Source organism: Podarcis gaigeae (genome assembly GCF_964106915.1).
Source record: "Podarcis gaigeae genome assembly, chromosome: 7".
Classification (NCBI taxonomy): domain Eukaryota; kingdom Metazoa; phylum Chordata; class Lepidosauria; order Squamata; family Lacertidae; genus Podarcis; species Podarcis gaigeae.
Window position 1 is genome coordinate 27,026,907 of NC_139683.1, and position 21,939 is coordinate 27,048,845.

Here is a 21,939-nt window from a genome sequence, read left to right on the forward strand (position 1 = left end):
TTTGCACATTGGGATTGGATGGTAACAAGTGTACCGCTACTTAGCAATTAACTACGGGTCCTTTTATTGCCTCCCACACCCCAAATCAAATACTGAAAACTGAATGCAGCCCTTGGACATCTTCTGAATGAAGAGTTTAGACTCCAGTTTTACACCCCTTCTTTGTGTGTGTCTGCTATGGGATTAACATCCATGCTATCTGATTCTCTCCCCCTCTCATGTTTTTGAATCAAATCTCTCATTAGCATTTAGATATTGCACAAGTTTTTAAAGAACAAAATCATCCTGTGCCAGGGCAGAATGAACTGTAAAGCTTGACAGAATGGCATCTGAACATTCCTTAAAGGTAATGATCCGAAGTCAAAAGGTGGAAGGAAACACTTGGGCAAAACCTGTTTGGTTAACATAATAATTCCATGGCTCAGACAGCCATTTATCCTGTGGATTCCAGCAAATATCAAAGCAAATGTAGGCTGCAGATACCAAGAGAGTGATTCCTTCCCAGAGAACAGTTACCAATGGAATAAGTTGCCTAGGGAATTGTAGAATCTCCTTTAAATGGAAGCTTAATTGGAATCTGCTTTATATTAAAGCCTCGCCCTCTTGTATGATCCTCATGATTTCCTGCGGTTCCTTTCTACATCATGATGATATCATTGGAAGCTCCTAGCCACATAGGAAAAGCTAGATTTGGGTACCCCAATGCTATGTTTTCCTGTAAACTACGACAACATGGGATTTTGCTACATGTCCTAGGGTTTCTGACATTCTGATTGGCACAGAAAGCAGCCACACTGCAATGGCCCCCATGCTACAAGCAGAAGTGGGGCCAAGTATAGACTGGGTGAGAATGAATATATATAAATATATAGATACACAGAGAGAGAGAGACTCCCATCCTCCTTGACCACTGGCCATGCTGGCTGAGGCTGATGACAGTTGGAGTCCAACAACGTCCTGAGCTAGAGAATGCTGCTGTACTAAGTTTATAGAAGTCTAAATGAAATACTATGCTGGCAACCATTAGCTTAGGCAGCTTTAAAAGAAGTTAGCCAAATTCAATGAGATCTATCAGTACCATTAGCATAAGGTTACCAGATGTCCCCATTTCCCGGGGACAGTCCCTGGATTTACAAATCAGTCCACATACAAAATCAATTGAAGTTGAAAAGTGTCCCTGGATTCACTGAAAAAAATCTGGTAACCTTACATTAGCAATAACAGCCAGGAAGAATCACTATGCTCCAAAATAGAATACCTTTGCGTTCACAGGTGCTGAGATTCAAAGACTAGAGAATGCCGTTACCTTCATCCCCTGCTTGTAAACTCTTCGTGAGCATCTGATAGCCTCTGGTGGAAAGAGAATAATGCACAGGACAGACCTTCGGTATAATCTAGTGGGTTTTTCTTATGTTCTTATATTTGTTTTATTAAAATAATCAAGGCCATAGCTTCATGGCAGAGCACCTATTTTACACGCAGAAGATCTCTGGCATCTCCACTATATTAGATATGATGGACAGGATAGCAGGTGATGGGGGAAAGTCCTCTGCCTGAGTCCTTGGGGAGCCACTGATGACAGGGAAAATATTGGGCTCATTGGATCAATGGTCTCACCTGATGTAAAGGCAGCTTCTTATTTAATGGAAATGGTAGTTTTCTTTAACATCACCTGCGTATTCTAAGCTGTAGCCAATAAAGTCCAAGAACTCTTTTGTGGAAATCCAAAAAAAAAAAAAAAGGCTGGAGAAAAGTACTACCTACTCTTGCCTGCCTCTTAATTCAATATTTTGGTTGGCTTCAAACATACCATTGTTAGCTGTGTTTTAATTGCAATTGTTGTCTATGAGTATACCAGTGAAACAAGATCCTTTACAGTACTACAGTATTAAGGTCTTTAAAGTTAAATCATGCCAGCGCAGATGTTCCTAATTACTCCAAAAGCATAAATACTTACACAAACCGGTTGGTTCCAGCTGCAGAATAATTCAATTAAAGGAGCACTTATAATTTTCAATGCATGAATGAGGACTAAGGCTAGCTGTTAGGGAATCTGTAAAAGAACAGCTATCACAAAATGTTTGCCTCTGAATGATCTTTCAGCTGTTTTCACAATACACTGAATGGAGGATTTTTCTGAAATGTCATATATAACATGACAGAAACCTTAATTTCTCCAAAAACTATTTAAGCAGTTTTGTACTTTTCACATCTGCCCCCTCCCCCAGGTATCAGCCAGGGGGAGATTTCTTCGCACCTATGGCAACCAAACTAAATTGGAGCTCCCCCCTGATTTTTATTACAGCTTTCAATGGCAATTTACAGTACATCTTAGAAGACAAACATGCCCACGAAAGGCCACAATTTGGGCTATCGTGATAAATATGTAACGAGGTACTATTTTATGTGCTAAACTTTGTGGCTTGTTGGCTGTTGCTGTCAAGGAAGTGGTAGGTAACACTAGGGGGTAATGCTAATGTTTCTCTGTCTCTTCACTGTTTCTCTCATATGAGCAGGGGAAGAGAAAGATGCTACTTTCAAGGTGAACTGCTAGATTTTCATAGAATAATTATAATAACACTTAGCATTTACGTTTCAGTTTATGGCATTCAAAATACTTCACAACCATTATCTTGGTAAGCAGTAATCCTCACAAGAACCCTGTAAGGTAGGTCAGTATAAGTGTGTTGTTCTCATTGCAAACATTGTGCAATAAAGCACAGTAACAACCAACAAAGGAGGGTAAAAGCAGATAGATTAGTAAAGGGTTAATGCTACAATCCTACTATACATCCCACTGAACAGAGTGGGATGTACTTCTACATCAGCATGCATAGATCTGTACTGTGAATTTCACTTTATAATTAAAGGGTTCTGCTGTGAGTAGCAGTAAACCTCTCTGCACAGGTATAATTATTTTTTTTAAGGAGACAAGCAAGAATCGCTCTTATATATGCCGTCGGATGGCACCCAATTTATATGCTGTATCTGCATGCACACACAAATGCTGCCAAACATATATTACTATTGTTGTGTGCTTGCATGTTCAAGGGGAGAAATGCCCATTGATTTCAGCAAGGTTAAGGCACATTTAATCTGCGAGCAAGCCCCCTCGAGCACAGCGGAATTTACTTCCACGTAAACACACGTAGGCGTCCGCTGTAAGTTACACCGAATGGGTCAAGGATAAGGAAAGGGGATGGGGAAAATCAGTTCTGGTAGGAGACAAGCACAGGCTTGAGCAGTTCAACCTGTACGCTAAACAGCTATCGGAGCCCGTTTCCAGCACAGTACCTTGAGTCACCTGCTGAACAGCCAGCATCATCCCAGAAATTGTGTCAGGAAGCAGGTCTGCTTTCCAGTTGTAGTTTGGCGCCCACTCCAGAACAGGGAGCCTCCTTACACACCACAGTTTGAAGTCTTCGTAGCGAAGTGCATGGATCTTTCTCCAGATGGCATTTTTCCTTTTTCGCTTGGCCCCTGCCATGCTGTGTTCCCACTACCCCTTTCCTTCACAATGTTCCTTCTTCTGTAGCAGAAGAAAATAATAATAGAAAAGGGGGGGAGAAAACACTGCCTCTGTTGAACTGCACCCAGTTGGTATGAAATTCGCTTATTCTTCTGTCAGGTTATACTTTCAGATCTGTGAAAGAAACACCCGTTCTTTTATCTCCCTCCCCTCCTTTCTTCCAGTGTCAGAACCTTGCTGAGTATGTTTTGCTTTCAACCATGCAAACTATCTAAAAGGCTGTTCATGTTCAGCACAATATTTTTTCTGCCCTAGTCAGAGATGTGGTCTAGCCTTATGACAGTTTATGGTTCTCTTTGCAGTCATTCTCCTCCTTATATTCAGTGTAGTGCTTGTACGTTTGGCCTGGGTCCAGCATTAAAATGAGGTAGTGCTGGGCGTTTGTTCGATGTGGGTTGGGCTATGCTAATGAAAGCAGGAAGTGCCCAGGCAGACAGGAGTCTCCTTGCCAACCATTTTAAAAAAGAGAGAGAGAAAGAAGCAGCAATTTGTCTTTTTTTGCGAGGGAAACACTACACAGAACTTCTCTCCCTCCCTTTCTAGCCAGAGGAAAAACTCATCAGTGCATTAAAAAGTTGCTCCGAATCTCTGGTGCTGGCAAACATGCTCAGTGAATTTAGCTAGACCTCTTGCAACATGACACTTTAATTAAAACATTCTCTTTGGAACAGCAGCTCGTGGATTAGACTGCCCACACGTCTTGGCACAGTTGATACCAGCCGAAAACAAACAGGGAGACCTTTTCAGGTAAGCTTGCAAGCTTACCAATTGGCTATGCACAACCTCCCTGATTTAGCCCGTTCCTTCCCCTTTAAGAAGGGTTTTGATATGCAGAAATGATCAGGTGAAGCTTTTTATAGCCAGTATGGTCTACATTTTGTGACTAGGAGCTAAATGTGATCCCCACCTGCAATTGCTGCAGATTAAATTGCTGTTAAAGGAACAGCTAGGGAGGCTGCATCAGAAACTGGCCATCATGGGAACATTGGGAGCTGCCGTCTATTTGGCCCTATGACTGGCAATGGCTCTCCAGGTCTCAGACAAAATACCTGCTATGTACCTCTTTAATGCAGATGCCAAGGACTGAACCTGGGACCTTCTGCAGTCAAAGCATGTGCTCTGCCACTCAGCTATGCATGCCTTCTAAGGGCTTCTACACACATTACATTTCTGAGGTGTGACACATAGGGTTTTTACAATAGACGCCTAGAAAGATAATGTGTGGATGTGGCAAAGTGGTATGTGAACACACAAGCATCACACAAATGCAGTCTTCAGAGCACCATGCTGACTGCCTTCTTCTCCCTCTTCGATGTACCACAGGCAGCAAACCTAGGTTGCTGCTGTGTAATGTAAGCTCCCAGTGTGGTGTGTAAAACAAAAGTTGCAGGGCATCCTCAAAGAACCAAGGTGCTGACCAGGTGCTTGCCCTCCAATTGGTAACATGGGCAGTGCACACTCACACCCCATTTTTCCAGTAAGTTCATAAGCCTGGTATGAGTTACAGGGATATTGAAAGAAACCCAACAAGACTGTTCTCATCACAATGGAAAAATTGGGATCCACATGCCACCATAATGTAGCTAATTTCAGCGCTGCACTAGATGGTATGGTGGTTTATCTAGTTCTGATAAGTACAGCTAGATAGCTATTCCATTCCTAATATGCAGTTTGTGCTCACCATCCACATTTTACAGCTGTTTAATCTGCTCTCTCCTATTGCTGCTGTTGGCAGTTTATACAGCTAATATGCTCTCTATGGAGACTAGTCTCTAAATATTTGTAATGCCTAGTGATTTCTTATTGTTCCTGTAGTCATATTTCTTTTTCCAGGTGCTCAGATGCTACCCTACTGAATATATTACTCTGTTATAAATGCCTAGGTATTTAAATATCACACATTTTATAATGGCATCATCAAAGAAACGGGGAAATAATGCATTTTTTTCTGTTATAAGTATATATTCTGCATTTATGAGTCATGGAAACCATTAGGCAACAAGGTGCTAGTCAAGTAATCCACAATGCATATAAAGCATTATGAATTCCCACCTGCCTCAGCCCCAGAGGGTAATGAGTAACATTCAAGCTAATCTCTGCTGCATAACGGAGCCATGCATCTCTTTGTAACATGGGGTTTCTAATTTTGAAACCCGAACATCAACTTATGCACTGCAACAAGAAAAAGGCTTCAATGAAGGGAGAGAGATGCCCACTAGAGAGATGGATCCCACCACTTCATCCGCCATATACAATTTTTACTGGGTATTCATAATTAAGGATATATACCAGTGATATACACAGACCCTATGCATTAAAAAAACCCCAACGGTCTGTGTCTGAGTCACTTTGTGCTTTCTCTCCACTTTGAACTGTGTTTCGAGTTCTGAGCCGCTCTATATACAGCAAAGCACTGTGTTTCCCCACTAAGTATAATGCAAAATCTAAAAATGGCTATGGTTTGTTTTTTCCCTTTTGGCCAAAGTTGATGAAATTTACAGGCACAGGAAACACTCCAGAGTGGATTGAGGCTGCCAAATTGCAGATAAATAGGTCCAGGGGCTTTTTGTTGTGGAGGTAAAAGGAATTAGCTTTTCTCCATTATATCTTATTAAGGGGTATCACTTTCTTAAGGTAAAGGTAAAGGGACCCCAGACCATTAGGTCCAGTCGTGAACGACTCTGGGGTTGCAGCGCTCATCTCGCTTTATTGGTCAAGGGAGCCGGCATACAGCTTCCGGGTCATGTGGCCAGCATGACTAAGCCGCTTCTGGCTAAACCAGAGCAGCGCACGGAAATGCCGTTTACCTTTCCGCCGGAGTGGAACCTATTTATCTACTTGCACTTTGCCGTGCTTTTGAACTGCTAGGTTGGCAGGAGCAGGGACCGAGCAATGGGAGCTCACCCCGTCGCCGGGATTCGAACCGCCGACCTTCTGATTGGCAAGTCCTAGGCTCTGTGGTTTAACCCACAGCGCCACCCACGTCCCTATCACTTTCTTAGTTTAAGATAATTAAGAGGTGGCTGAATGGTGGTGTGTATTTCTTTATAGTACTTTTTTTAAAAAAATAATAAATTTAAAGCCTTTCTTCTGGTGGTTGTTTGAGTCCTCAGATAGGTATTTATAGGTCTCAGATATCATAATGCTGTTATACAAATTATGGTGTGACCGCATTTGAATACTGTGTACATTTCTGGTCACGTCACCTTAAAAGGGATATTGTAAAACTGGGTGAGGTTGCAGCATATGGGGATTTTTAGTCTAGAAAAAAGGCATAATCTAACTTGATAAATTATGAATGACAGGGAGAAAGTAGATAAAGGTTTTTCCCCTCTCTCATAACACTAGGACTGATGAAGCTGAATACTGGAAGATTCAGTACAGATTTATTTTTTTTTAGAAGTATTTTTACACAGCACATAAACTATGGAACTCTCTTCCACAGGAGGCAGCGATGGCCATCAACTTGGGTGATTTTAAAAGAAGACTGGACAAATTCATGGAGAGAGCTGTCAATGGCTACTAGCCATGATGGCATTGTTCTGCCTCCACAGCTGGAGACAATGATGCTTTTGAATACCAGCTGCTGGAAACCACAAGAGGGAATAATGCTATTGTGCTTGAATCCTGCTTGCATGTTTCCCACAGGCATCTGAGTAACCACTGTGAGAACAGGATGCTGGACTAGATGGGCCACTGGCTTAATCCAACAGGGCTCTTGTGTTCTTATGCTCAGATGTTTATTGTGTTTTCTTATTGCAAGTTCCCATCAGTAAGGGTTTGTTGATGCTGCTGTTGATCAGTGCAGTATTGAGTGGTTATTTGCATGGGTGGAATAGCTACCACAGATCAAACCCAACCTACAGAACTCAGCTTTCCTGTTTCCTCACATCATCCCAACCACAGTGCTTTCCAGTGGTGTCTGTTCATGAAGGCAAGTCATCCAAACCCTCTACAAAAGTCCAATCTGTGTAGGATGAATGTGTGTTGGGAGTGCGGGGATGGCTAGGTGTCAGGGAACCGCCATCGGGGCCGGAGGGAGAGAGTGGGCTCCAGAAGGATTCCAGAGAGCGTCCCGGGATGGGGAGAGGCAACCCATCTTCTGGGGAAGGGAATCAGCGTAGTACCAGTGGAGAAGGGGGGCAGATGGGGGAATCGGCGAGGCGGTCCCATGACTCCTTGCCGGGGACCAGTGGGGAGAGTAAGGGTCCTCCGCTGCCCACACCCTCCTTGCGTAGAAGGCTTCTGCGCAGGGAGAGTAGGCGGAGACTAGGCGTCAAAGAGCTTCTTTGCTGGAAGAAGTTCAAGAAACACCCACTGACGGATTCTGCCAGCGATTGAGACAGCCATGGGCGAGTGGCTGTCCAGACAGAAAAGGTTCACTCAGGCAACCCAGCCAGGTGTGGCGCCGGTTTACGCGCGAGCAACCCCTAGAACCATTACACTAGGCATAGGCAGGCGCTGCCCCAAATGCATGCATGCTTGTTTGAACTCAAAAGAGAACCTACATGCATAGGCTCCCTTCAGATATTAAATTATTGTGGTGAGGGCTCAAGCTTTCTGCTTCAGTTCCTTCCCTCTCACATCTGCATGTTGTTGTTGTTGTTGTTTAGTTGTGTCTGACTCTTCGTGACCCCATGGACCAGAGCACACCAGGCACTCCTGTCTTCCACTGCCTCCCGCAGTTTGGGCCAACTCATGTTAGTAGCTTCGAGAACACTGTCCAACCATCTCATCCTCTGTCGTTCCCTTCTACTTGTGTCCTCAATCTTTCCCAACATCAGGGTCTTTTCCAGGGAGTCTTCTCTTATCATGAGGTGGCCAAAGTATTGGAGCCTCAGCTTCAGGATCTGTCCTTCCAGTGAGCACTCAGGGCTGATTTCCTTAAGAATGGATAGGTTTCATCTTCTTGCAGTCCATGGGACTCTCAAGAGTCTCCTCCAGCACCATAATTCAAAAGCATCAATTCTTCAGCGATCAGCCTTCTTTATGGTCCAGCTTTCACTTCCATATATCACTACTGGGAAAACCATAACTTTAACTATATGGACCTTTGTTCTATTCAGACTGAACATTTGTAAAAGGCTCAAGCACTGAGCAATCAAAGGATCAGAAATCATGTGTGAAATGGTTTGAATCCCCACCATAACTAAAAGCATACATGAATATTTGTGAGAAAACAAGGACTTAGGTTCTGTAGCTGAACCAACGCTTAGAAAATGTTCTGAATGTCAGTCCCAGAACTTTATAATAAAGAGTGTCTCTGAGCTGGTGCAGGGTGAATTTATTTCCCTCCTAAGCGAGCCTAGTGCATCCTCACTCTTCTTAAGGTGAGGGAGGCAGAGTTAGCAAGTTAGATGGGGATGCTTCTAAGCTTAAGGGGGGAAAGCTCTCTGAAGAAATTAAGCACTGCAACCCATGCTAGTTAACTTTTGCAACCCAGACTGATCACAAAAAGATGGTTAACATCAATGGAAATTAATTCCCATATGAAACAAGCTTTACAATGTGCTGCAGCAGGAAATGTTTTGTGGCTATGTTTTAGTTGTTGGATCTTTAAAAGTCCCTGCAATCATTTTATGGATAATGTGATTGAGTATCTCTACAGAAGAGCTAGCAACAGGGGGCACCAAAACATTAAAGATTCTGCAGCATCCACTACTGATGACATAAGTGCTACAAGAGCAGAAGGAGATGAAAAAGCCCAATGGAGTCAAGAACAAAAATACATCTCCCAGCCCAACAGCAAACAGGAAGGTGGCAGTTTTTCATGACTGCTAATACATGAATTCTGCTGGCTTTCCAAAAGAACGTTGGAATGATTACCAATCAAAATCCCAAATGCACAGGAGCTTATGTGCTTGTCACTGGAGTTAAAAGGGCTTTATGAGCATCTTTTCAGGACTCGAGGTTTCTATAAAATCTTTTATAACTAGAAAGGCAGTTGTGTAATGGGTCATGAAAGTCGTCACCTTTGCAAAGTCTATTAATCTTTCTCTTGACGCAGGATCTTCTCTAAAGTCACAAAGGCCCTCGTTAGCCACATGGATGCAGCTCCCTTTCTGGAAAACGCCCCAGGTCTGCAGAAATGTATGCATTAGAAGATAATAATAATAATAATAATAATAATAATAATAATAATAATAATGCACAAACAGAGCCCAATGTGGCCTCCAGGAGCCAAGGAATATTGTCAGTTGGCAGGCGAAGGAAAGGGAAGATGGGGAGAATTGGCTTGATTCTTCTCCTAGTAACATGCAGGTTCAGTTCACATGGAATGCTACTGCATAATGTAAGAAATAAAAGCAGCTATAAAATACAATTAAAAATTATAAAGCATGTAGCATAGTACATTACCATTGCTACAACAGTCAGAAAAATCATTAAGGGTTGGATGTGGGAAAAGCCTTTGATATGATTGACTGGCCCTTTTGAGCAAGATCCTTTCAAGAAATGAATCTTGGTGGAAGATTTAAAGAAGAGATTGCCCTCTTATATAAGGACCCAATGAAAAACGATTTTGTTAACAATCACCTGTCAAAGCCACTAAGGCTTCAGTGTGCCTTCAACACCTTATTGTTTGTCATGGTTTCCAATCTTTTTTCAACCATTAGCAATTTTGATAGGAATCAACCAAATGATCCATAGAATTACCTTTGGCTTGTAAGAATTCAAAATTTCACTGTATGTGGTTGAAGGGCCTGAGCTCAACAGCGCTCTCCTCATTTGCAATTCCCAGAAACTAATATACAATGGCACACTGTCTCTGACAGTGAAGGAAAGCATAGCCAACATAGCCAGCACAGAATGATACCTCTATCCTCCATGAATTTATGTAATCCTCTTTTAAAACCATCCAAATTAGCAGCCATTACTACATCTTGAGGAACAAATCCCATTGTTGATCTATTCGCTGTCTGAAGAAGTACTCCCCACATTCCCCGTCCTGAACATTCAAACATTCAGGTTCTTCAGATGGTCCCAAATTCTAGTATTAGAGAGAGGAATAAAAGCATCCCCCTTTCCACTTTCTCCACGACATGCATTACTTTATAAACCTCTAACATGTTCCCCCTTCCGTGCTCTTTTCCTAAACTAAAACGCCCCAAATGTTGTGACCATTACTTTCCTCAAAGAATTACTCCATCCCCTCCAATTTTGGTTGTCCTTTTCTGAACCTTTTCCAGCTCTGCAAATGCCCTCCCTTTTTTTTTTAGATGAGGCTACCAGAACTTTACATAATATTCCCGATCTGATCTCACCATTTGTATACTGGCATTATGATATTTGCAGGGGGGGTTTTCAATCATTTTCCCATATGATCCCTAACATTTAATTTGACTTTTTCACTGCTGCCTCTGGGGCCATCTGGGTATCCACTATGATCCCAAAGTCTCATTCCTGGTCAGTCACTGCCAGTTCAGATCTCATTAGTGTATTTGTGAAATTATGATATATATTTTTCTGTTGCCCTAATGCATCTCATTTCACACTTAATTTGAATTGCATTTTCCATTTTACTGCCAATTCACCCAGTTGAGAAAAATCACTTTGTAGGTCATCACAATCTCTTTAACCACATTGAACAACTGAGTGTCACCAGCAAACCTGGTTACTTATTGCTCACCCATAACTCTACATCATATGAACAAGTAAAAAAGCACAGGTCCGAACAACAGTCACTGAGGGACTGAGAAGATGAGTTCGTTTCCTTCCTCGGCTTGGCCTCTTCAACAGTTTATCATGGATCCAGCTTCACCCTTCCTCTCAGCCAAAACTGGGAGACAATTCAGCGTTTGTAGAACTCAAGCCCCACCTTCGTTTCATCAACATTCTGTGGGCTGTTTTAAGATGCTCACTCAGCGCAGTATGAAATGAAGACATCACTCCTAACTGCATTTCTTAGAACAGGGCAGTGCTTCCAAATTAGCAAGATGTGCTAATTTGCTACGCCACAGTCACTTCCTAGAACCTAGCTGCTAGGATAAACCTACTGTATTACTGCAAATCATGACAAAACTATTGTTCCTATCGTAGGCTTGTCCCAATGTCTGTTTCACGTGAGTTATCGTGAAAAACACTGGGAGGAAATGCAAATATGTTTTAAAATATATTAAAAGTTCTAGCAATTTTTTTCTTATTGGAACAAGAAATGAGTGGAGCTAACTGATTAATGGCAGCTCAAGTTGTGGACCATTTTGGTTTAACAATCCATCGCGACACTGTGCTCTACTTCTCTATCTCCCTTCCTCCTCCACTCACCCACAAAAGAACCTTTTGTACAAGTTACAGATCCTGGTTCATCTATGGTTGAAGATGGCCAAGTTCTTGGTGAGTTTGCTCTGTCGGTCTACAAATTACATACTACTGTCACTCAGGACTCTGTTTATGGCCTTTATTGCATACTGCATGTTCAGGGCATGCCATTTACCATGAATAAGGGCCACTCTTCTGTAGTTATTAACACTGCATAACCTATCCCATATGGCACTTCCCTTTGTTGTTGTTTAGTCATTTAGTCGTGTCCGACTCTTCGTGACCCCATGGACCAGAGGAAGCCAGGCACCTCTGTCCTCCACTGCCATGAGTTTGGTCAAGCTCATGCTGGTAACCTCGAAAACACTATCCAACCATCTCATCCTCTGTCATCCCCTTCTCCTTGTGCCCTCCATCTTTCCCAACATCAGGGTCTTCTCCAGGGAGTCTTCTCTTCTCATGAGGTGGCCAAAGTACTGGAGCCTCACCTTCACGATCTGTCCTTCCAGTGAGCACTCAGGGCTGATTTCCTTAAGAATGGATACATTTGATCTTCTTGCAGTCCATGGAACTCTCAAGAGTTTCCTCCAGCACCATAATTCAAAAGCACCAATTCTTCGGCGATTAGCCTTCTTTATGGTCCAGCTCTCACTTCCATACATCGCTACTGGGAAAACCATAGCTTTAACTATACGGACCTTTGTTGGCACATAATTATTCATAGAAAGAAGAAAGTACTCTGTGCCATACGAACAGGAAAACGTTTCATTTCAATGGGTTCCAAACAACAGAGGCGACACAATGGAATTTAATAAAACAGGATGCTTCTCTGCATCTTTGCAAAGACAGTTCTCTGAAATACAGGCCAAACAACTTGCACTTCTGTGCCATTACTTTGTGTTATATCTCACAGATGACCTTACCAAAATACCAACAAAAGGCTTCAAGACTGAAAACAAAACTATGCAAACGTCCACATCCCACCTTTAATCACAAAAACTTACCAAACACTTCCACTAAATGCACACACCGTTGTCATGTGCTCTTTTCACAGACAACCAAGTCACAGTGCAAGCACTGGGCTACCTGCATATGGCATGAAACCGTACCTAGCGTGTTCGGTGAATGCATTACATTTTATCACAAGGACACACAATCTGTGCATAGCAATCTCTCAAAATTATTTGTTCAACTAATCAGGGAAACTTGTTTCTGATAACAAAGCAATATTTTGTATATAGCTCTGAGGAAGCTTAATAGCTCTAATAAAACTCTCTCCAGAATTCTGAATCTAACACAAAACTGCATGGCTTGTAACCCAAGCTAAAAACAGTGGAAACTAAATGGAGCATACTCCCACATAATATGCGAGGACCTGAGTGTGTGGTTCACCTTTGACTTGAACTTCTTGCTAAAAGAAATGTTTTCTCTATTCCGGTACTAAACTAACTTCATTTCACAAGAGGCATACAAAACAACAGTGACATCCAGTGGCTTCTATAGGTAAACTGCTAGTCATTTGTCCTTGGATCACAACTGGTAGCATCCTGCTTTCTCCATCAGTTAGATTCTCCGACCTTGACATCATCCTCCAACTACACAATGTACCATCACAGATTGATACTGGAGTTTCATGGATAAAACGGAGAGGTTGATTACTCATGCTTTTGTTACACAGCCAGTCAAGAGAAACTTCAAGTGACTCCAAGAAAATGGGAGATTATGCAAGAGGCCCTTGGAAGGCGTAAGCAAGAAATTTGAAGTTCTGACACCCGTTAGTATTACAATAAGCCCACAACCTATGTGGGGGTTACATTCTGGGAGTCGAACCTAAAGCCAAAATCACGTATAGTGGTACCTTGGGTTACATACGCTTCAGGTTACATACGCTTCAGGTTACAGACTCCGCTAACCCAGAAATATTACCTCGGGTAAAGAACTTTGCTTCAGGATGAGAACAGAAATTGTGCTCCGGCAGCGCGGCAGCAGCAGGAGGCCCCATTAGCTAAAGTGGTGCTTCAGGTTAAGAACAGTTTCAGGTTAAGTACGGACCTCCTGAACGAATTAAGTACTTAACCTGAGGTACCACTGTATAGTCAAAACTCATTGCGTTCAACAACGGGGGGGGGGGGAGGGATTGCCAAAGTCATTTTCCCCAGAATCCTGCCCCCTTTTCACCACCTTTTTATTTTATTCTTTTTTTTTGCCATGTACTTAAATGTGCATAAGTTGCAGGCTTACTATTAGATAAATAAGCTATAAATGAAAAATATTGACCTAGATAAGTTATCTTGATCTAACATGAGTTGTGTGCACACAAGTGCAGCTGCTTGCACATGTATGTGCATGAGGCTGCACATCAGAATGCTTGGTCAAGCCAAGGGTGGTGTAGGTGCGAGAGGTTCATTCCCCCCCCCCCCTCACAACAGCTTGTATGCATGTAGGCAAGTGCAGATGCGCAAGTGAGTATCTTCTTGTGAGTTGGGGGGCAGTAGGCCATATGCTGAGACATCTCTAATCCCTGAATCCAGCAAGTGTTAAAATATCAGCCAAGCTACTTTCCTGGTGAGGCGATCACATCAGTGATAGGCCATTAACACGGGTATGTGTGTATGTCCCTGCCAAGGTCCTGTTTCCCTGATCTATGCTTTTCTGACACACATAGAATAATGTGAGAAAACAAGTCAGGCACTGACTCTGTTCAATCTGTACAGCTGGGAGAATATACAAAGCTCCCAGAGTTCTTTACAGTGGCACCTCGGGTTAAGTACTTAATTCGTTCCGGAGGTCCGTTCTTAACCTGAAACTGTTCTTAACCTGAAGCACCACTTTAGCTAATGGGGCTTCCTGTTGCTGCCGCGCCGCTAGAGCACAATTTCTTTTCTTATCCTGAAGCAAAGTTCTTAACCTGAGGTACTGTTTCTGGGTTAGCGGAGTCTGTAACCTGAAGTGTATGTAACCTGAAGCGTATGTAACCTGAGATACCACTGTATTGTGGATTCTGGGACTACCTGTGGATGGCGTTTGAAATATCAGCTTACTTGGGTGGAACACCTAAAAACGGTGCGAAAATGTTTTTTTTAAAAAACAAACTGTTTTTGAAAAATGCATTGAATTTGCTATAGCTCACAGTTGCCGTCTAGCGTCACAACTGTATATTGCACTTTTTACAACACATTCAAAACATTTTATCTGCAGCTGTACAGCTGAGTCCTTGGTACCTGGTTCATTCTCTCTCTCCCCCCTCACCCACTAAGTCCCAATCTCTATATTCAAAATAACCACACAGCAGTGGGGGGGACACAACATGGTACTGCTAATTCAGGCTGCAAATAGAGGCCTGCATTTTTGAACGGTCCTCAAGTGCAAACTCCCTACAAAGAGAAAAGTAGCACCTCAAGGAGGTGACTGTGGAAGAACCAGAGTCCAAACATCATTACGCTAGGCCCAGTATAAATTGGTAGCAAAGGCCTCCCCTCTCTCTCTCTCATTCCCTTGTTTTGAAAAACTAAAAACAAAGGCCTTGTTCGTTTTTAAAAACAGAATGCTTGGTTGATGCAAGGCATGTGAGTATCTCTCTCTCTCTCTCTGAAACCCAGGACTCTAGCAGACAGTCTCCCCCCATCTTACCTTCCTCCACAAACAGCATCCTGAATCCTCAGCAGGCCAGACAACTAAACTCTGTGGACCAAGGTTGCCTTCCAGGCTCCTCTAGTGGCCTGGATACTGTCAGCTGACCCACAGAAGCCAATCAGAACCCACCAGGCCCTATAAAATCAGAGTCGGTGCCTCAGTAGGAGTAATAGGACATCAGGGGATGATGCTCACCTTGGAAGCCAGTTCACTCCAAGCTTCCCAGATGCTTGTCTACTTACCCTTGATCCTAAACACGGGCCCGTTTTAAACTTTGCAGCCTGCTTCTTGCCCTTTGGGCCTCAGCCTCCCTGCATCAGAACTGGGGCCACCAGAACTGTGACCTTTCCCTGAGTTTGGCTAAAGCCTGACAATTGTTTCCCTAAGAAAACTTATTTTAAACATCAATCTTTTTTTGTTTTGAAATAAATAAATAAATAAATAATAAACAACTTATTTTAATCTTCTTTTTTTTGCACTCGTATCCCTCCGTTCTTTGGTCATGGGACCCAAGATAGCATGCATGTGTCTTCCAGGCAATCACACATCTGGGCAGACCCAGATATTATTAGCTTCCGCAAGCTGCTGGCCTCATTTGCCTCCAGGCCATACTCTGGGGTTGTTTCCTTCTTTATAAGTGCCTTACGTTTTTGGCTGTCTTGATTTGCGCTTACCGGCGGACATGCAGGGCAGCAGGGCCTGTATGCATATATTAATTAGACATAAATGACATATTCGTTTTAGACACTGTTCCTTATTCCCAGCGTATCGCATCAAGTTCTCCTGTGCTTTCTTTAGGCCAGAGGCCTGATTCACTTGGATGTATTTCAGCCAGTCACTTTCTCTCAGCCTAACCAACCTTCCAGGATTGTTCGAAAGAGGAAAGTACTGCTTACATCACTGTGAACTATTTGAAAGAAAGGCAGAACAAAAAAATGTGGCTAGATCAACCTTTTCAGATCTGCAAATCAAGTGGCAAAATTTCGTTGTCTTTGCTGCATTTCTGTATTTTGGGATGTCAGGATCATGATGGTTGCCATATGTTAATTGTTTTAGTTTATACTGACGCTTAAAAGGATCTTATCTAACTCTTCTGTGCTTCTTTAAAATGTGGGTTTTGTGTTGTATTTTTCATTTATTTGTGGTCATTTTTATAAATTTTGTAAACCACTTAAGAGATTCCCTCCATCTATGAAGCAGTATGTAAATTGCCTAAATAAATAAATACATGTGCAGATAACTCTAAGAGTGTGAGTTTTATGCCTTTAGGAGACAAGGAAATTTATGACCCCATTACCACTGCATCTTACACATTTTCATCTTCATTGCCACTCGGTTCTCACAGTCCTGATTGCTTTTAACAAATGTCCCTAGATCCGTCAACCTGTACCTCTCAGAAAATTCTGGTTTGCAATGCTAATAGGAAGGTACTGTGCCCAGACCCACAGATCAGCTTGTCTGTCTTATACCTCTACCTGTTGATTTCACTTTATTTTTCTTCCTTTTATAACAGGGCCTTCATTTGCCTCCACCTTTGCTGATCAGCACATAAGAACCAGGGGACAGAACTTAAAAGGTCATATAAATCCAAAATTCCACACATTTCCAGGATCCAGTCAACTTTTTGAATTCCAGACATGATCAAAATCTGCTTTGAAGAATTAAATTTGGGTTTACTTAAATAAATTATAGTTCATAAATTTTAAGGCAATAATGTTAGGTACTAACATGCTGTATTGTTTTTATGGTGTGTGTGTATATGTGTGTTTAACTATTCTAAAATCCGGCAATACGTATGTAATATACTATTGATAAATTAGTTTTACCCCTTATATCAACTCTGCTGGCATGCTATCATAAAGCAGCCATGAACTAAGAAAGCTTATAAGTCTCTTAACACAGTACTATAAAGTAGCCACTACTTAGTAAACATAGCAAAACATTGTTACTTGCTTTACTACAACAAAATAATTTCCTTACTAACACTACTTTTTGCAAACAGCCAAACATTTAATCATTCATGCTTTGGTCTGGATCTCCATGTGTAAAGCCTCCAGAGCTACTTAGTCCCTTGTCTCTGCTTCTGTTAAGTTGTGGGTGAACATACCAGACGACACAGCGATTCTTCAACCGCTCTTGTTTATTCACAGGCCAGAACAGAACTGAACTGAAGGGTTCAGCCAGCCTGCTTATATAGAGCTCCACTAGAACGCAACAGTAACCATTTTCTGTAACTATCCAATCACTGAACGTCACTTTCAATCCCTTATTTGCATATGTGGACCTGAATGAAAACTATCTACAGTATCCCCCTGCTGGCCCAGGGTGAGAACCTCAGTACATAACAGCTTCCACCTCCACATTCCACACATCCTGCAAGAGAGGCACCAAACAGCCATCCTACAGAATAGATTAACAGGAATAATTTGCTGACAGTTCATTTATCAATACCTAGAAATGGGTGTGAGTGGAGCATCTTCCAACATGTCACAGCCCATCTTTGAGCAGCAAATCTAGCTTTGACACCATTTACTGCAGGCAGGCATAGGCAAACTCGGCCCCCCAGATGTTTTGAGACTACAACTCCCATCCTCCCTAACTAACAGGACCAGTAGTCAGGGATGATGGGAATTGTAGTGCCAAAACATCTGGAGGGCTGAGTTTGCCTATGCCTGATTTACTGCCTTGCCTAACATGTGTTGCTCTCTCTTATGTGACAGTTTTGATGGCCAATTATGTTATCAAAATAAAAATACAAGGGACTCTGTTTCTTTAAAATTCTGGTTAGACTATCTTTCTAAGAAGTTCTAGAAGATTAGTCATATCAATCAGTAGGGAGATAAGAGATATAGCACCTTAAGGTAAAGGGACCCCTGACCATTAGGTCCAGTTGTAGCCGACTCTGGAGTTGCGACGCTCATCTCCCTTTATTGGCCAAGGGAGCTGGCATACAGCTTCCGGGTCATGTGGCCAGCATGACTGAGCCGCTTCTGGCGAACCAGCACACGGAAACACCATTTACCTTCCCGCCAGAGCAGTACCTATTTATCTACTTGCACTTTTGACGTGCTTTCGAACTGCTAGGTTGGCAGGAAGAGGGACCGAGCAACAGGAGCTCACTCCGTCGCGGGGATTCAAACAGCTGACCTTCTGATAGCCAAGTCCTAGGCTCTGTGGTTTAAGCCACAGCGCCACCCGCATCCCCTATATAGCACTATATACACATATACAGTTGGCAATATGTTGCTAGGCAAACAAATAGTGTTCTTCACACGTACAACAATATACAAAATAGGTTGTTAGTAAGGTGCTATATAACAACCTCTTTTGTATATTGTTGTACGTGAGAAGAACACTATTTGTTTGCCTAGCAAAATATTGCCAACTTCGACTGGAGGAAGATCTGCTCTCTGCCCTTTTAACTATTAGATGTTGGGGCATCGTGTGCTTGCAAAATGTGTGCTTGCAGTGTTGGAAATGTAAGGAAAATGAAGGAACGTTCTTTCACCTTTGGTGGACTTGCCCCAAGGTGAAGGCTTTCTGGGAAATGATATATAATGAACTGAAAAAGGTATTTAAGTATACCTTCCTTAAGAAACCAGAGGCCTTCCTTTTGGGTATTGTTGGCCAAGGGGTGTTAAAGAAGGATCGAAAATTTTTTATGTATGCAACAACAGCAGCAAGGATACTCGTTGCTAAGCATTGGAAAACCCAAGATCTACCCACACTGGAAGAATGGCAGATGCAACTGATAGACTATATGGAACTGGCCGAGATGACTGGCAGAATCCGAGACCTGGGAGAGGAGATGGTGGAAGAAGACTGGAAGAAATTTAAGGACTATTTGCAAAAATATTGTAAACTGTATGAATGTTAAGGAGGATGCTTGAGCATAAACAATTTGGCACCATCGAATCAGATGAAGTGAATTATGAAGATAAGTTAAATTCATGAAAAAATCAATTTTTAGATAATGATTAGGCTAAGCTAAATGTCTTAAAGAGTGAAATGAATATATCTAAAATTTAAGATATAACATTGGAAAACTAGATTGTAAGGTGGGGACAAGGGGATAAATTGCTGGACTAATTTTTTATAATTTTGGAATGTAGGAGCGGGAGATGTGAGGAAGTCCAAAGAGGATAAGAAAATATGTTATAAAATGTGATATTTTTGTATGTTTTGTTTTTGTGTTGTAATTAAAAAACCCTTAATAAATATTTTTTTAAAAACAAAAAACAAAATGTGTGCTTGCAATTGATCAGTGGTCCCTCCATAGGCAACAATCCTCTATAGAAGACAGTCCAGTTTATTAGTCGTATGACAGAATACCTGTGTGGTATTCTAGGCCATGGTTGCGCAAAACATACATGGGGATCTATTTAGTTTCTTTCTTTCTTTGGACAATTTATATGCCACTTACATTTAAACAAAGCTCTAACAAAGTAGTTTAAAACTTTCTGAAATAAACAACTACAAAAAAATGCCAGAGTATTTCTACCTTCTATAAACAAAATGAACAACTGGAAGATCCTCTTCAGCATCCCAACAAACATTACAGTACACTTAAAATCGGCTACAAAAATACAAAGGAAAATTAACATAAAACAGCCAAACAACAGGAAGTAAAATATTATAAATGCAAATCAACTAAAAAGTATATATTCTACAATTTTAAATAACACAATTGACCAAAATAAAAAATCAACACTCTATCCAGCCAACATACATGAATCAATTATCATTAAATAAATAAATCCAGTTAAATGTCCAGCCCCCTATACAGCAATAAACACAATTTAATCTAACTGCAGATAAAAACACATGCATACCTACAGGTAGAGGATCCTTTGGTGGTTTACAGTGTATTGGCAAGGCAGTGTATTGGCAAGACTCTGTTTAACAACAGCAACAACAAAACGTCCCGCCCCACAAAAAAAGCTACCAGAATTACTGATCCATTACAATCCAGATTATGGATAGGAAAACTAAGGCCCAGGGGCCGGATCTGGCCCAATCGCCTTCTAAATCCAGCCTGCAGACGGTCCAGGAATCAGCATGTTTTTACATGAGTAGAATGTGTCCTTTTATTTAAAATGCATCTTTGGGTTATTTGTGGGGCATAGGAATTTGTTCTTTTTTTTTCTTTCCAAAATATAGTCCGGCCCCCTACAAGGTCTGAGGGATAGTGGACCAGCCCCCTGCTGAAAAAGTTTGCTGACCCCTGATGTCGATACAGATTTGTACATGCAGATGAAGATAGTCTCTCACCATTTTGAATTTGGCTTGGCTCCCAAGCCATTATTTCACACCTGGCTTGGTTGGTGGGTGGGGTTGTAGTAAAAAATGAAGTAGATAGCACAAGTGTGGTCTAACCAAGCTTGCATGTTCAGTTCATAAGACTTGGCCAACAATCTGTGGGAACTGAGATTGCACCTGAAGCCATATCCCAGAATTCTCTGCAGCACATCAGATTACTATGCAATATGCTCAGGGCACATTGCTTTGGCAAGCACAACAATGTGGAAAATGATCTCTGGAGTTAGAAAGTTGCAAAAGCCCAGCTGTATGCGGGAATAACAAGTCAATAAAGCCAAGAACTAAAGGTAACAGGATTACAAAGCATGTTTTGATTACTGTAGCTCCAAATATAAAGCTGATATGCAATACCTGGTGGAAGAGTCATCTTCTTCTCAGACACCATCCTGCTATGTCCACGACAAGCCACATTTGAATGTGTTTTCAAAGGAAAACAGCAAGGGGGAGGGGAAATTCCCTCTAAGTACACCTAAGCTCATGAGTGTGTCTTAAGTGGCTCTTTGGATCCTGGCCACAACACACATAAATACACAGTCAAGTGCGTATTTACTTTTTCATTAGCCGAATCAGTCATAGCCATTGTCTGAGTCATGAAAAGCACGTCAGGACTCGTCTAGGTAAAAAAGAAAAAGGTAAAGGACCCCTGGATGGTTAAGTCCAGTAAAAGGCAACTATGGCGCACATCTGTCATCTCGCTTTCAGGCCAAGGGAGGCGGCGTTTGTCCACAGACAGCTTTTCTGGGTCATGGAAATCAGAGCCCACAGAAACACCATTTACCTCCCCGCCACAGCAGTACCTATTTATCTACTTGCACTGGCGTGCTTTTGAACTGCTAGGTAGGCAGGAGCTGGGACAGAGCAACAGGAGCTCACCCCATTGTGTGGATTCGAACAGGGCTGAGTGTTTTCTCCTTTGTCTTGTGCTTGTCCGAGAGTTTTTGCCTTTGCCCTTCCACTTCATCCTGGAAAACCCACTATTTAGCACTAAATCGGAACCAACGACAATCCACTGAAAATCCAATTGCCGTTTGTTCCAATTCAGCACTAAACCACAGGTTTCTCCAGGAGAAAGTGATGGGGTAAATGGAAGTATTTCTTCCAAGTCTTCCAGTCCTTTATAGGGGGAAGGCACCTTTACTTCAACAACACTCGTTCAGTACTTTGAAAACAGCACTCTCACTGCCACTGCAGTTGTTGTTTCT

The 21,939-nt window shown here is 42.1% G+C and overlaps 1 protein-coding gene across 5 annotated transcripts in view; it reads right to left on the minus strand.

The window, feature by feature from the left end:
- The window catches only part of SLC26A7 (solute carrier family 26 member 7), an 88,972-nt gene extending 73,218 nt beyond the window's left edge, over window positions 1-15,754 (minus strand). Inside the window, exons 1-3 of one of the 5 annotated variants that reach the window (XM_083747784.1) lie at window positions 15,416-15,753; window positions 9,502-9,609; window positions 3,295-3,529 (exon numbers count right to left, since the gene is read on the minus strand). In XM_083747784.1, the coding sequence (XP_083603910.1) occupies window positions 3,295-3,487 (193 nt within the window). In that variant the 5' untranslated portion in view covers window positions 3,488-3,529; window positions 9,502-9,609; window positions 15,416-15,753. Of the gene's footprint in view, window positions 1-1,306; window positions 1,351-3,294; window positions 6,462-9,501; window positions 9,610-15,415 lie in introns of those variants that run through there. The other 4 variants (XM_083747783.1, XM_083747785.1, XM_083747786.1 and 1 more) reach the window with 4 other exon arrangements.
- Window positions 15,755-21,939: the final 6,185 nt, after the last annotated feature.